Source organism: Kwoniella botswanensis, chromosome 1 (genome assembly GCF_036426115.1).
Source record: "Kwoniella botswanensis chromosome 1, complete sequence".
Taxonomy (NCBI): Eukaryota; Fungi; Basidiomycota; class Tremellomycetes; order Tremellales; family Cryptococcaceae; genus Kwoniella; species Kwoniella botswanensis.
Window position 1 is genome coordinate 14,270,882 of NC_088599.1, and position 16,050 is coordinate 14,286,931.

General features: G+C 45.3%; 6 protein-coding genes across 6 annotated transcripts; 4 read left to right on the top strand and 2 right to left on the bottom strand.

Annotated features, from left to right (window-relative positions):
• Positions 1–250: 250 nt before the first annotated feature.
• On the top strand, positions 251–3,950 carry L199_005391 (uncharacterized protein; the record flags this gene model as incomplete). The annotated part of the gene is made up of 13 exons (XM_064891102.1): positions 251–561; positions 617–703; positions 766–874; positions 946–1,406; positions 1,482–1,639; positions 1,713–1,829; positions 1,931–2,421; positions 2,476–2,571; positions 2,632–2,720; positions 2,790–3,320; positions 3,389–3,478; positions 3,565–3,820; positions 3,897–3,950. The coding sequence occupies 13 exons, from the start codon at positions 251–253 to the stop codon at positions 3,948–3,950; spliced, it is 2,850 nt and encodes a 949-aa protein (XP_064747174.1).
• Positions 3,951–4,299: 349 nt separating this feature from the next.
• L199_005392 (uncharacterized protein) lies at positions 4,300–5,422 on the bottom strand (the record flags this gene model as incomplete). Its single annotated transcript, XM_064891103.1, has 2 exons — positions 4,300–5,007; positions 5,135–5,422. 2 exons carry the CDS (start codon positions 5,420–5,422, stop codon positions 4,300–4,302), a joined length of 996 nt encoding a protein of 331 aa, XP_064747175.1.
• Positions 5,423–5,673: 251 nt separating this feature from the next.
• L199_005393 (ubiquitin-like protein ATG12) lies at positions 5,674–6,486 on the top strand (the record flags this gene model as incomplete). Its single annotated transcript, XM_064891104.1, has 5 exons — positions 5,674–5,728; positions 5,839–5,922; positions 6,026–6,162; positions 6,280–6,380; positions 6,465–6,486. 5 exons carry the CDS (start codon positions 5,674–5,676, stop codon positions 6,484–6,486), a joined length of 399 nt encoding a protein of 132 aa, XP_064747176.1.
• Positions 6,487–7,237: 751 nt separating this feature from the next.
• L199_005394 (uncharacterized protein) lies at positions 7,238–10,085 on the bottom strand (the record flags this gene model as incomplete). The annotated part of the gene is made up of 4 exons (XM_064891105.1): positions 7,238–7,521; positions 7,604–7,719; positions 7,812–7,901; positions 8,011–10,085. 4 exons carry the CDS (start codon positions 10,083–10,085, stop codon positions 7,238–7,240), a joined length of 2,565 nt encoding a protein of 854 aa, XP_064747177.1.
• A 2,028-nt stretch (positions 10,086–12,113) lies between these two features.
• L199_005395 (40S ribosomal protein S0) lies at positions 12,114–13,383 on the top strand (the record flags this gene model as incomplete). The annotated part of the gene is made up of 4 exons (XM_064891106.1): positions 12,114–12,252; positions 12,450–12,744; positions 12,862–13,229; positions 13,307–13,383. The coding sequence occupies 4 exons, from the start codon at positions 12,114–12,116 to the stop codon at positions 13,381–13,383; spliced, it is 879 nt and encodes a 292-aa protein (XP_064747178.1).
• A 1,153-nt stretch (positions 13,384–14,536) lies between these two features.
• On the top strand, positions 14,537–15,583 carry L199_005396 (uncharacterized protein; the record flags this gene model as incomplete). Its single annotated transcript, XM_064891107.1, has 3 exons — positions 14,537–14,973; positions 15,080–15,228; positions 15,372–15,583. The coding sequence occupies 3 exons, from the start codon at positions 14,537–14,539 to the stop codon at positions 15,581–15,583; spliced, it is 798 nt and encodes a 265-aa protein (XP_064747179.1).
• Between the last annotated feature and the right edge of the window lie 467 nt (positions 15,584–16,050).

The following is a 16,050-nucleotide window of genomic DNA, read 5'->3' on the forward strand; positions in this document are numbered from 1 at the left end:
CTCGCTCTGTTTGAATGGTGTTAAAAGTGATGACGTGTAAGATAAGGGTATGTTACTAGATGATGTTGATCTTTGTTCGGCCATTTTGTGATCCAGATTCGCTCTCTTATCCTTCTCTCGATTTCGGACTGTCCTTGATCACATATCATAACCTGCAGGACTACTCTGACGGATCGCTCTTCAACAACTCAGGAGATCTCTTTCCTCTACACCCGTCTACTTCTCAAAGCTCTTGAACCGACCCCGAACAATGTCCGACATCCCGACCCAGCTCTCCCTACCCCCCACACTCCCTTATCCAATCACTGTCACCCGACTGCTCGTCTCGCCCGGCAGCTCCGTCAAGAGGGGCAGTCCTCTCCTAGAATACTCTTTCATGTCCAAAGAGCAGCGCGAGGCTATATCGAAGAGGGAGAAAGAAGGTCGAAGAGCAGATATATCCAAAGGCGAGATCGAAGGCGATGATGGCTCGGGGACATGGGACTGTCTGGTTGATGGTGATGTAGCAGGATGGGAGGGCTGGGTCAAAGTGGGAGTGAAGATTGAAAGAAGACAATCAAGGTTAGCTTTTCATTCCACATATCTCCGAGGTTGGTAAGCTGAAATAGGACTGTAGTCAAGCACTCCTGAATGTCCATCAGCCGTGCTCGCATCCTGTTCAATTACATGGAATGTGTGGGGTATGCGGTGCAGATCTAACAGAGTGAGCTTCTTGCTTCAGATCCCAATGCATAAAAGATAAGCTCATCCAACGACTGTATAAAGGGACGACTATCTCTCTATACCTGCTCAAGCAGGTAGTTCGAGTCAAGCTGGACCTTCAAGAGGGTTCGAAGTAACCCACGACTCGATGGGTGTGACAGTATCTAAGAACGTACGTCTCAGCTCATTCTATATTGCTTCTTCTTTAGTCCCAACGAGATGACACGTATGGATTAATTATAGGAAGCACACCGACTAGATAACCTAACTCGAGATGCGCTTTTATCCTCACGTAAACTATCATTAATTGTTGACTTAGATCAAACTATCATCCATACCACTGTCGATCCAACAGTAGCAGAATGGATGGACGAGATCGATCAGTATAATCGCGAAACGGAATCTGCTGCACTACCACAGGATCCCCAGGATCAACGTTCGACCACTCCTCCAGCCTTACCTCCTGATACAAGTAATACAATCAGTACTACCCCACCTACATCTCCTCATAATGCCAATGCAACCTTGCCTCAACTCACACCTTCTCCACCTAGAGAACGGAATCCCAATACCGAAGCTCTGAAGGACGTAGCTAGATTCCAAATCGCCGATGACCTCCCTCCGGGATATGTGAAACCCAAAAATAGATCAGGTAGAGAACAGATTGTACAGATGCAAGGTAGATGGTATTTCACTAAACCTAGGTCAGTTCAGCTGTACTGTATCTGTCTCGGCCCTGGTTCCGAAGATATCGGGTCGTAGCTGACAAATTGATGTAGACCCGGATTGCAGAAATTTCTGGACGAGATGTCAGAATTATACGAGATGCATGTATACACGATGGGAACAAGGTCGTATGCAGATGCGATTTGCAATGTCATTGATCCGGATGGGAAAATTTTCGCAGGGAGGATTTTAAGTAGGGATGAGAGTGGAAGTGAGCTACCTCTTATACAGCAGATTTATCAATGAAGGAAGGGAAAGCTGATATAATTGATTCGCCCTTTTAGGTTTCAGCTCAAAAAACCTGAAACGACTGTTTCCTACCGACACGTCCATGGTGGTAGTCATAGATGATAGGTCAGACGTTTGGGCGGATTGTCCCAATCTGGTGAAGGTGGTTCCGTGTAAGTCGTCAATATACATTCGAAACACCCTGAGATTCTGCAGACTACCATCTATGATCCAATGATGGCCTTCAACCTGTGCTAATTCATGCATCTTACAGACGACTTCTTCCTCGGGATCGGAGACATAAACTCTTCATTTCTGCCCAAAAACAAATCTACCCCACCGCCCTCATCCACAGCCACTTCTCCGACAGCCGCTTCATCGCCCGCTTCCTCCTCTGACTTGTCGACTCCACCACCAGCTACCCCTGAAGACGTGCCGTCGGTCGAAGATGGCTTGTTGCTGAAAGCTAAGCTACTGGATGATTTGAGCGAGAGTAGACCATTGGCTAAGATGCAGGAGAAATTGGAGCATGATATGCAACCAGATGGAGAAGTAGATATTGCAGACATCCTTCCAATCGGTGTCAAGTCAGACACCGACGAAGTTGAGCGTTTGTCAACTGAGCGGACGGCTCCTAATGGTAAAGTGGAACAGCAGGAAGACGCGAGCGAACCTACACCGAGCCCTACAACATCATCAACACCACCTCGACCTAGGAAACCACTTTTGAATCCAAATGATTACGAGCTGCTTAGAGTATCCGATGTGAGCTGCTTGATTCTCGTGGCAATCAGGTTCCAGCAGCTGACTAGTGTCTAGATCCTCACTGAGATTCATCATCGATTTTACCGGGCATTCGATTCTCTTGATTCGTGGGATCCGAGCACATCGCTACCTATGAGTTGCGATGTCGAGGTGAGGATTCAGCATACATGATCTGTTATCATTTAGCTAACATGTGAACACCTGATGCAGTTCATCATTCCCGAGTTGAAATCGAAAGTGTTGGAGGGGTGCAACCTAGTATTCAGCGGCTTGATACCTCAAGCTGTCAATCCTGAGACGTGAATTCTCTTTTATATATGTTCTCTAGCTTCCCACTGAATGTCTACTGATGGGAAGTAATCTTGCAGAACCGAGATATGGCAAACTGCCGAAACGTTTGGTGCCCTCTGTTCACTGTCTGTTCACCCACGTATAACCCACTGTGTGACTGCTACCCTCAATACCGAGAAGACTTATCGATCAAGTAGATTACCTGACGTTAAGATAGTTTGGGCGAATTGGTTCTGGGATAGTATAGCCTTGTGGAATAGGCAGGACGAGAACAAGTATCTCGCGCAGAAGGAGAAGCAAAGGCAGGATCCCATTACACCAGTTTCAGCTGAAGTAGTTGAGAATACGAATCGAAATGGGAGTAATGGGGAATCATCCTTGGTCCAAAGCGTGGATGGTATAGACCCAAAAGAGAAAAAGAATGGTGATTATGATGGATTAGATGGTCCGAGAGAGGAAGAAGAAGAACATGAAGATATGGACGATGATGCTCAAGTGGGGAAAGGGTGGGACGAAGGTGCAGATGCGGAGTGGGACGCATTCATGGCTGAAGACGATGATGATGAAGGGTATGGCACGGATAATGGGAGTGTTAGATCTGTTAATACGTAAGTTCACCCTGCGATGAAGATTAATCATATTTGGTTCTCTAACATTTTGCTTGATTCATATTCAGTGCCCCCTCAACACCTAGCAAGAAGAGAGTGAGATATGCGGATGAAGAGAGTTTGCCTTTGGAAGATTTCAAGGATCCATCGCCTACTGAGTAAGTCTCGATTCTGAACACTTGAACAATACTGCGTATAAAATGGGGAATGGCATATTGATTTCTCTTCGTTCTGACGTATTTAGCCCAGATGATCAACCTGCCAAAAGACGTAAACCATTGTTACTTGAAGCTGCCACTGAAAATGATCAGATACCCGCTGAGAATCGATTCCAGTATAAAGACAAGGCGAAGGATAAAGGAAAAGGAACAGGAAAGCCAGATGATAGTCATGTATCAGTCGTGTCTCAAGGAGAAGAAGAAGACAAAGATGTGGATGAGCAGAGTGTAGCTGGGACTGAAGGTACGGAAGGTACAGAACAAGATGAGTTCGCTATGATGGTAAGTCGTCCTGCAATTTAATATACCTCTCGGCCTTTGAACGACAGGCTGATGGCTGTGAGTACTGGTTATTTAGTTGATGGATAGTCTGGCTAATGGTGATGAAGACGGGAGAGGAGAAGAAGAGTAAAAGGCGTTTGTCGCTATCACGCATTTCATTCCTAGATCTTGTCATACATAGTGTGTGTCTTGGGATTTGGTCGACATCTCTCAAAGTTTGAATTAATCTTGTTGTACTGTATGATCAATCACATCTTATCACAGCACCTTGTACTGTTTAGCTATCATAATTGACATGCACAGCATCTTGTCATTTCATGAGGCATCGATCAGCTCAAACGGTTAAATCGATCTAAATGCTCAGTCAGTACTGTCTCGTTAGCTCCTCCATTTATCATAATTACCATGACAATCGGCATACATTTCTCGTAATCACACCGATTCATACAATATACATGATCCATACCTATCCCCTTTCTTCATTTACCAGCTACAAACTGTCTTCTATTCAATAACAAACCCTTTATAGCCCTAATCTCTTTCCTCGTATTATCCCATTCTTCTCCTGTCCCTCCTATCATATCTCTACCCTGATTTTTATCCTGGTTCAAATGATTAGACAGCGAATTCATATTCACGCCATAACTGCTCATCCCTCCTGTGGTCGAACGGGATAAGAACAATTGATGGTGAATAGAAGAAGTATATCCCTCAAGGGTGGAAATGACAGATAGACGGGTAGTTGACGTAGCGTCCAATGAAGATGACAAGATCTTCAATTTCGATATTAACCTCGTCAGTGAGGTGATAGGAATGATCTCGTTGGTTTCGTCATTCGGTTCAGGATTGTTGATATTGTCAGACCGGAGGGATGATATACTTGATGAGATTTCTTTCAAACTTGCTTCTTCCCTTTGGTTCCCTCGTCCAGCATGTTCATCCTCATCCCCACTACTCCCAGATTGGGTATATATTCCCAACGATTTGAGCTTTTTTATTCCCTCTAAGAGATTATTGACTCGTTCAGTCTGCTGGTCCACCAGAGCCTTTCGAGCTGAGAAGGAAGAGTGGAGTAAGGGTAGGATGAATATTGACCATATTCCAGCTACGGCTGAGGAGAGACCGAGAAGGATGGATAGGATGTAGGTGAGTCGACGGATGAAGAGTAGGGTTCTGGATGGTGAGGCCTGTGAATGAAAGGTGATCAGTCATGTTCGATTTACAGCACGATTACCGGTCACGATGATGGAAAGGACAAAGATTTTCGTCGAGCTTGTCGAGCTATAATCCTGCGGAAGGATACAAATTACTCACAGGTTCAGGGGGATGATATGACCTCAATTCCCTTCTTATCGGCTGATGGTATTGTGTTGGTGTCGGTATCGACGTCGTCAATTGTTCATCTTGAGGTGGTGAAGCTCCAAATAAAGGATCGGTGGTAGCTTGGAATCTGTTATTGGTAGAAGCACCAGCTTGACTATTGGTTGTTTGCGAGGGAGGTATATCTGATGTGGAAGTGGATGGAGGGGGAGGAGCACCGAAGAGTGGATTGTTAGTCGGGTCGTCCTGCTTGTTGTTGCTGCCGTTGTTGTCTCCTGACATGATTTATCATACGATGAACGTGCTTTTCTATGTATATTATGTGAGTTGAACTCGAATACGAAGGAGTATGAATTATGAAGGATGAAGAAAGGGATGAGGATGAAGATGAGGCATGAATTTTCATCTCGAGTGATTTCCGGTTATGACATCTATCCTGAATCATCATCCGAACACTCACTCTTCCATGTCAACATCCTTCTCCTCTTCCTCTCGTATCACCACACCCTGTCATCCATCGTACAACATCAACCATGTCGATACCCACACCAGATCTACTCTCACCAGCTATCCAACCTCCTTCAGCAGGTACGTGCGTCGTTGCTCGATCAGCACAAACGGCCGTTCCCTACCTACAACGCTTCTACTCTCTACCTTATCATTCGCATAGGCTGATTGACACTCATGACCTTATTCAGAAACGATGATGGCCAACTCCATCATCACTCAGCCTACAGCTTTGGAAGCATTAGAGCATTACAAGAAGAAAGATGCGTCGAAGGGTGGGTCAGCAATCGCCCTTACCTCGTCAGGTCTGTGCCGTGCTGACTCTATAGATAATCCTTCTTCATCTCATCTCGACTCGTCTTCCTCAACTACCAACAGTCGTCGTTCGATTCAAAGCGATAGGTTCTGCTCCCATAATGAAGAACAACGTATTTAAAGCTACTGCAGGACACAAGTTTCAAGCCGTCATACTATTTCTGAGACAGCAGTTGGGTATGAAGAAGGAAGAGGCCTTGGTGAGTCAAGTCACCTATTCAATCCCTCTTGATACTTATAGAGGACCAAGTGTAACTAGGGATCTGAGAGACATTCGCTGATATAACCCATATTAACTTCTCGCCTTTCGGCTCTAGTTCACATATATCAATGCCGCGTTTGCTCCTGCTCCTGACGATACAGTTGGAAACCTGTATAAATGTTTTGGAACGGAAGGTCATCTGATAGTGAATTACAGGTGAGCAATTGAATTTGTCGTATCTCTCTCTGCACTCATGTCCAGTCAAGAGATGCTAATGTAAAGATGCTTGGATATATGTAGTAATACTCAAGCTTGGGGATAATCGATGCTGGAAAACAACTGGATGAGTTAAATATTGTACAGTTGTATAATTAATGATTTAATAAGACGATGTGAACGACCTATCACGATATACACTTAATATACATCGTACGTATTTCTGAAAAGATTCGGATGTACTGTACTGTACCAAGCCATTCGAAAGGGCTGAGAGGGTGTAGGGGTTCATGTTCACACTGGGCCACACTGATTGATAAAATTCCCCAACCGTGGTCACTTACTCGATCAAGTACTAACCCTACCGGCTTCCTCATGAACACATGACAAAAGTCGCAGAAATATAGCAGTCGTAGAAGGAGCAAATGGATTGTTCGGCACTGTTCCGATCAGTAAACAGCTGGTAATTGCCTAGAAAGGTTGGTTGTTCAAGCAGATTTGTCTGACTTGCACGGTACTGCTCAACAATGTTACTGTGGAAGACATGTAGATATGCATTTGATCATGACCATTTTACACCATTGAGATAAGAGTTGATCGTATCCTACCTCTCCCCACTTCCTCTTACAACTAGAATCTCTATCGTATACATCTGTATAAGTAGGATCATACGTATACAATATTTCGTTTTTGCGGTTGAACATATGTTCCTTCATAGATTTTCGAAAACATTTCTTTTACTGATACGTATGCTTGAAGATCTCATCATCTTCCTTTTCTTGATGAAAGGTTCGTTCAAACATCTTATCAAATCATGATATAGATCCCCCTCGGTGTTGAGTTGGAAGAATATACTCTTAACATCCCCTGACCTCCTTCCTCAACCATCCAACGTACCTAGCCAAGAATTGAACCTGTTCAAAACTCTCAATAGCTTTCAATCCCCTCCTGGATCTGATCATAGCTATCACCCTCTCCACTATACTCATCACAATTTGATGTTCCAATTCCGCAGGTAATGGTTCGTTCTTGTTTTTTTGTGAAGAGGCAGATTCAACCAACAAAAGCGATGGATGAGGTTGGACGAAACCCATTTTGATTGCCCATGCACAAGCTGTTAAACCGGCTCTGCCTACTCCGCCTGAACGAAATCAAACCACAAATCCACACTGGTCAGTACATATGTCCGAACACTGTGGTCATAAATCACACATCGCACTAACCTCGACAATGGACCAAGACGTTGACACCCTGGAGAGAATATTTGGTAGCGATCAAAGTGATTTGAGAATCAAATAATCCGATGTTCACAGGTGTGAATCCATCAGGCATAGGTAATCTGCCAATTCGGCACAGAACAAGCACACTCAAGTCGTAAGTAAAGGATAACACAACAGAAACGCAGAAGAGGCAGGAAAAAACAAAACACACCGGATCACATCGAGACCAATCTCATTGGCGATCTCACGGTAAGTCTCCCATGGTACACCGAGCAAAGCAAGTTCAGGATCATCCAAACAGCTGTATTATATGCATCATACACCAGAAAAAGAACAAGCAAACCAAAGGAAAATGGTGTTATTAGCGAGTGTTGCTATTGATATATTTAATGTGGAAAAGAACCACTTACCAAACAAGACAACCCACACCTTCCGACTTGATCCTCCTGAGATCCGTAGCCAAATCCCTACAAACCGGTCCTCTACCTCTACTAGGTCCGTCCAGCCTCAGTCGTTTACCCGGGCAACTGCTTAACAACAAGTTGCCAACGACTTTGCGATCGGTCTGTTGTTGACCGAAGTAATTATGGATGGGACTAGGTATGATAGCTGGATTAGGCGTAGGTGGGACGTAAGACAACAATAACGATGGCACGTCGATATTCGATGCTAGTAACAGGGGAGTTTGGGAAAACGGTCCCGTTGGAGGAGGCATGACCATATGTTTGGTCAAGATCGGTAAGAGATCCGAAGGGAAGAATGGGGAAATGATGATTGGGTGTGTATCAGATGTTTTGACTACTACGCCAAATACAGCCGGAGGAGCTTGAGCAGCGGCGGCGGCAGCTTTAGCTTTGTTTAGATCAGGAACAGAAGACGACATCCTATTGTTAGAAGAAGACTTGACGGAAGGCGGTGGAGCAATCACTCCGGTCTCGACAGCTTCTTCAACTACCATAGCTTCATCTACTTTCCTTCGCTTTTCCTCTTCAAAGCCTTCGGCAGTGGAAGGTCGCTTGGCTCCACATGACTGAGCTCTAGAGGGTCGACTGAACGATGAACCAGATTCACTAAGATCAGTCGAGCCAGCCAAAGAGCCAGATTCAGATTGGTCGATATCCATGGCGGATTCAGCGAGATCATCTTTCGACAAGACCATTGACTGAGCCAATATGTCCAATTCGGGGAGACTCCTAGCACCCTTGACTGATTTGGGTGAAAGCAAGAGTGGCGCAGGAATTTGAGCTCCGTTGGGTAGGTTGGCAATGGAGATGATCGGCGAGGCCATGGCAGCTCGGATATCTGCCTCCTGTTTGGCCATAGCGTCATCAACAGAAAGAGACATCGAAGTCGATGGTGAGGGCTGAGAAGATTCGTAAGAAGACGGATCGGTGTCATTATCATCGTCCGAGCTGGAATCTCGATGCGAATCCCTTTCTCGTTGGCAGGAGAAGAACATCATCGAATTGATGGCCAAGTATCGTTCGAGTTCAGCTTGACGCTGCATGACCCCAGCGACATGTTGAGGATTGGCAAACGATTGAGGCTGGTAGTAGCAGTTCAGGCCATTAGGACCATGCTTCGACATGTTATACCCGCTTTGAGGCCACTGGGAGCACAATCGAGCGCATTCAGTGACTTTGCGGTTCTCAGCCTCAGCCCATTCCCTTTGCCTCACCAATCGCTGTTCAGGCGAAAGGGTTGAGAGCTCTTCGATTGATGGTTTTGGGATACTGTATCCAGATGGGGCAGCGATGGGAGCAGGTGTCGGAGCGGTTTCAACAACTGGTTCAACTGATTTTGGTGGGGTGACAGCGGATTCTTTTTTGACGTGTTGACCGAAAGGAATACCCATGCTCATACCAGTATTGACGACGGCCATGGCCATTTTGCCCATCCATGATCCTCGAGCAGCTTGTTGGGCGGCGACATCCTGTTGTTCCTGAGGGGCATGGGCAATAGGGAATGATGCTTCCGAAGCGACCGGTGTCAAGAGTTGAGTAGGCGCTCGAGATACCGAGCTTGATATTGATGCGTTCGTCGGTGTTGATCGACCGGTTTCCAGCCCACTGTTCTGTTCGTATGCTGATGGTTCACTAGTAAAGACCTCTGACCGAGATGACTGGAAGCTGTCCATGGAAGCGGAAGAAGAGTACGACGCTACCGAGCTCTGCCTCGAGATTTTAGGCGGTTGTGGCGGTTGATCGTACTCCACGGCTGTGGCACCAAGATCCTCAAACGATAATCCAAGAGCTTCACCATTCTCCACAGGCGTAGAAGATTTCTTGAGAGGGCTGCTGTTGGAGGTATTGCCTGAATGAGGTAGATTTTTAGTTTTCCTTTTATGCGGTTGATGTTGATATCCTCGACTGGCGAAATGAGCAGCAGTAACAGTAGGTGCAGCGCAATGACGCATAGTCGGGGTAGTATTCCGCTGTGGGAAATACGTCTGAGGTGGGGGAGTAGCAGTTGCTGCTCTCGACATGGTATCGGATACGTTAAAAAAGAGTCGGTGAGGAAGAGGGGAGGGAGGCGAAGAAGTGCGGTGGCGATTAATGGCTATGATTAGTCGAGGAGATGGAAGAGAAGCCTCCGTTTTCTTCGCGCCCTATTGCTGTTATCGATCGAATGTACACACGTTGGTTGTGTAGCAATCTATATCGAAAAAACGTAAATCACTCGAGTGGCGATTTTGGTTGAACAGCCTTAACCCGATTTTTGGTGGATATGGTTATATAGATATGAATGATAAGGGTGAGTGATCCGCTATGAGGAAATTTCCTTTGATGATACTCGGTAGAGTCGAACGTGGTGGTAAAGGTGAAAGGATGGATGGATGAACAGGTGTGAATGAGGTTGAGGTAGAATCTTTCGTCGAGGCCGCAGTATCACTGATAAAAGGATTATCGCGAGTGATGATTAGGTGGTAGTATAACGTTGTCGAGCTAAGGGAGATGTACAGTTGAGCCGAAGATCCCCTGTCTATGTCCTGTCTAAGATTACGATAAGAGATGTGAACCGTTTATATGTGATATCGATTGACCGGAAGACGATGATAACCAGACCAGTAAAAGCGTATTATACCACTTGTATGTGTATGACCCAAAATTGAGGTATCAGAATCAAACCGAAACAATGCTATGAAGAATCAAATAGTGGTGGTGATGATTGTTGTTGTTGATTGTCCCGTCCGTTTTGATAGGTATCCTGAGATTTCGTTGAGTCGAGTGGCAAATGGGTATAACAGTGAATTTAACATCTAGCTTCGAGAGCTGATTCGAACTTGATAAGCGCTACAACAATGAATGAGGACATTTTGACGATATTTTGGATGTTGATATTAGCTACTGAGAAGATATCGTGTATGCCGTTGATGCGTTTGTCCAAAAGAACGGAATGAAATCAGATGTGAGTATTGTTTTTAGGGTATAACTGAGTGGTGAGTGTAAGATGTAAATTTCTTTCTACGTTTTCTACGACGTCGTAACTGCACTTTGTCGATATGTCTATTGATGCACCGACTCAATATCATCAGTATGGGTATCATGCATAGCTTCGTCGTCGTTGACATCGCTTTCCCGGACAGAGTCGATTCTAACTCACCTCACCGGCGGTGCCCGGATGGCTCTCTCTTTCCCAAGTGTGATCTCCCTCAGTCTTGCCCTCTAAGCTGACCAAAGGGGGTTTTCGATGTTTGTTTGTCTTGGCTGTGATGTATTGGGTGTATTTGTATTTGAACTTGTGCTGTGAGTAAGTATGATATGTATTTTTAACGTTGTATGTTGGTTATAATGGTGAGAAAAGCAGTACTGATGTATGCATGGACCGGTGGCGAGTCAGAGTAGATGGAAAACAACAGCACTAGATGAATGATTGATGACGGAATCAAATTGGACTGGACCAGTCACTGTATTGTAGCACGTACTGTACATCGGTAGTTGTCAGGCTCACTCTTCTCCCCACTTCTTCTTGATCAGGTACGGCGTGTTCTCCCACTCCACCTCGATCCGACCTGCGTGAATTGCTTCTTATGGTAACTAGGTAGATCACACAGCAGACTACGGTGAATTGATGTCCGGAAGGTCAGGGGATTACGACTCTACCCATATGTTTCTAATGACGCTATTACACTTTTACTTGCCGAGCCCCTAATGAACATGACAAGCGGACCTCTCCGCTTAACGACTGACTGACCCGGAACTAACCCTCGTCGGCGTTAGAGGCTGCATGTGGCACAAGTTAGCGAATAATATCGGATATAAGATTTTCACGTTTTCATTGCATGCATGCTTTGGTCCCCTCTGTTCCGCCTGCGTTCCAGTCAATCATCTTCATTCCTCCTCTTCTGCGTTGTTTCTCTCCCTCTCCTCATCATTAAAATTCTACTTCGGTTTGCGGTAGAACATTCTCATCTCAGTATCTCAACGTAGATATCTGCTGCAAATTTGCAAGCCCCGAAAAAACGACTTACTTTACCTTCAAGTAAACCCCAACAAAGCCAACATCCATCAAAATGTCCACCGACAGACTCCCTAAAGCCCTTCAAGCTACCGAAGAGGATATCCAACTCCTCTTGGCTGCTCAAGCTCACCTTGGTACCAAGAACTGTGATAAGACTATGGAACCATACGTCTGGAAAAGACGAGCTGATGGTGGGTTTTCGGTTTTACATGTGCCATACCAAGAGAATCACGAGAGGAAAGGAAGGAGGCAGGGGGTAGCGGACGAGGGTTCGAATGATGATTGCTCAATAATGAATGGGCTGGAAGACAATAGGAGGAGATGAGATTATCAGATGCGGGATGTATCCGGGAAAGATAGCAATTAACGTACTTTGGACTTTCAATAGGTATCCACGTTCTCAACGTCGGTAAGACCTGGGAAAAGCTCGTTCTCGCTGCCCGAGTTCTCGCTACCATCGACAACCCCAACGATATCTGTGTGATCTCCGCTAGACCTTACGGTCACCGAGCCGTCCTCAAGTTCGGTAAATTCACCGGTGCTCAAGCTATCGCTGGTCGATTCACCCCTGGTTCATTCACCAACTACATCACTCGATCTTTCAAGGAACCCCGAGTCATCATCGTTACCGACCCAAGAGTTGACCACCAAGCTATCCGAGAGGCTGCTTACGTTAACATCCCGTAAGTGTTACATTCTTTCACCACTTTTTCAACAGAATCAACCACTTGGACGACCTGTTATAGACATTGATACATTGATGGAATGAACGAACACTGATGATCTTGCTATTTCTATAGAGTCATCGCCTTCTGTGACACTGACGCTTCTCTCAAATTCGTCGACATTGCTATCCCAGGTAACAACAAATCCCGACACTCTGTCGGTTTACTCTGGTACTTGCTCTGTCGAGAAGTCCTCCGATTGAAGGGTCAAGTCCCAAGAGGTCCTACCGGTCCTTCAGGATGGGAAACCCTCCCCGATTTGTTCTTCTACAGAGACCCTGAGGAGATCGAACGAGAGGCCGCCGAGAAGGCCGCTGCCCAAGCCGATGCTGAGGGTGCCGATGCCGATGCCGCCGCTTCCGCCGCCGCAACTGGTGTAGCCCAAGAATGGGATGCTGGAAACGCCGCTGACGCCGTCCTTGCTGCTCAACCCACCGACCAAGGTGAGTAATCGATTCTTTACGACGACATATACCATAGTGTAACAGGGCATTCATACTGACTATGGTTCATCACTAAGCCCTCGACTGGTCTGCCGAACCTACCTCCGGTGACTGGACCGCCGAGCCCGCTCAAGACGCTTCGGGCGGTTGGTAAACGTAGCATCGTAGCATCATAGCACAAGGAGCTGGAGGAAGGAAGGGAAGTCTGATCATGAGCTTCTTGATGAAAAGGATGTTAAATCTCTTTAATTAGATGATTTTGTTGGATTTCCCGGTCTGCCATTCTTTTTTCGGGGTTAGTGTCATGACTTTTTTTTTCTTTTTCAGTATGTGATATGAATAAAAGTATCGCTATGATTTTGTCTGCAATCCTGCTTCGAACACGATATCATCCGGGGATCTAATAGTGTTGGTAGTGCAAATTCACATGTTGTGTTCTCCATCTTCCTGACTCAATTTGTCATCTAGATTCGCTCGCACCAAGTCAATATGTGAGATCCGTCGTCGGTATCACCAGGTGGTTGTGGCAGCGGCATCGTCTAGCACATCCTTTTGAACCATCGGTGTAATCCGAAGATGACACTTCCATCCGGAGTTTCCGGATCCCATCACGTCAGCAAATACCATCGACCTCGCATTCCAACCATACGTTCAACTGAACTATGCTGCTATAATGCGTTTTGCCCTATGGAAGGCATCGATCGCTACATGATGTTCATGGTAGAGAATCCCCTGTGGACCTCACGAAGGAAGCGATATTCCAAGAGAGACAGACGAAGGAGGTCGATAGTTGAAAGAGTTGAACTTGAATCAATCTGCATAAATCTCAATACTTTCCTTCACTCGCATAATGTGTGAATAACAGCCTCTGTACAATTCAATTGCAACTGAGATCCTGTAGAAGCACAAAGAGGATACCATTTTTGAACCCTTTCCGTCGACTTAGTGAACAAAGCATTCTGCCTGATCGTCCCTCTTCTCGGGTTCGGGTGTGAAGGTATAGAGTGGAGGCATGAAGTAGATATAACGTTATTTGATATAATCACAGTCGTGAATATGATGACATATCACACTAGGCTGTTGGATTGATTATGTGATCATATGCGATTACCTCTATCTGAGAATTGCTATAAATCGATTATCAATCTTCCAACCGTTCAATTGATCTCATATCTCTTCTTCATCCCCAATCAATGATCAGGCCTTATTCTACCTTACTCAGACAACTGCTATCAATATCTACAAGAAGAACTCAACCTCTTATCTCACTCCCGTCCCTGAGAACCATCCACACAACTTGTCCCAAAATGTCATCACTCCCCTCAGCCGAAAGACCCGAATCGTTCTCTTCCCCCTCCCTCGTCCCCAAATTACATCTATACACCGTAGGTACACCCAACGGATTCAAACCATCCATCTTACTCGAAGAGCTACACGAGGCTTATCCCGAAAACGATCAACTGGTGTACGATTTCATCCCGATCAGATTTTCAGAGACGGATCAGAAGAAACCTGAATTTTTAGCTATAAACCCAAACGGACGTATCCCAGCTTTAGTTGATGATAACGTCGGAGGACACAACGTATGGGAATCAGCCAGTATCTTGTTATGGTTAATCGAGAGATACGATAAAGATCACAAGTTCTCTTTTGAAGATCCAAAATTACGATCAGACGTTTTGAGTTGGATTTTCTTCGCTCATGGTGGTGTTGGACCTATGCAAGGTCAAGCGAATCATTTCTAGTAAGTTGAATTATGACCTATATTCATAGTCATATTCCCTATACGCCTACGCTCGTGGCTATCGACCTTTTTCAGTTGAGAGCTAACCACGGTGTATCTTATGTAGCCGATACGCCCCTGAAAAGATCCCATATGGAATCAAGCGATACCAAGATGAGACTGCCAGATTGTATTCCGTGCTGGAAGATCAACTGAAGAAACCTGAAAGTAAAGGTTGGTTGGTTGGTGGGAAATATAGTGTAGCCGATATCAATGGTGAGTAGGTTGGGTCGCAGTCACAGCAGTACACGAGTTCCGCATCGCTTGAGGATCGTCTCGTCATCCATGTCATTTTCTTTTTTTCCATTGTGATGTGTTACACCCCTGACGAATATCACTGATCGTATACATCAACCTAGTCTTCCCATGGGTCCGAAGCCACGCATGGGCAGGGATCGACATCACCCCTTTCCCCCATGTTCAAAAATGGTTGGAGACCATCGAAGACCGACCAGCAGTCTACAAGGGTTTGGGCGTACCTACCAGAGCAAAGAAGTTGACAAAGGAGGAAGAAGAAGAGAAAGCTGAGCAGGCAAGAAAGAATTTCGGCTGGGGGAAAGAAACAAAGTAAACGAATGAATGGCACAACTATATCTCTATATAAGTGAATAAACGAATTAGTAAGGTTGATGAGTAGAAATCAAATAAAGTGGAAATGAAAATGGATATACGTAGATTAGACAGTATAACCTACCTTGTCGATGCAAATCTGACTTTGCCTAGAATATTTATGCACAAGAGGATTGATCGTTGTAGTGATTGTATCATCAGTGACCATCGACTGGTGAGTCTTGTGTTGAGCATTACTGAGGATAGTTACCTGAAGCGAAAACAGCTGATCATCACCAATGTACAGTTATATACCTCCCTTGCATGAAGCTCTAACTTGTGCGGCTTACGATTTATACTAAGATTAATCAGCATCTCGGGACATCAGAAGTTCCCAGAACAACATATATTCCGTTAGCACGACAACAAGAGTCCTTTTCAATCAGCATCTCATGATGATCAACAATATCATGAATCATGCGATCCAGT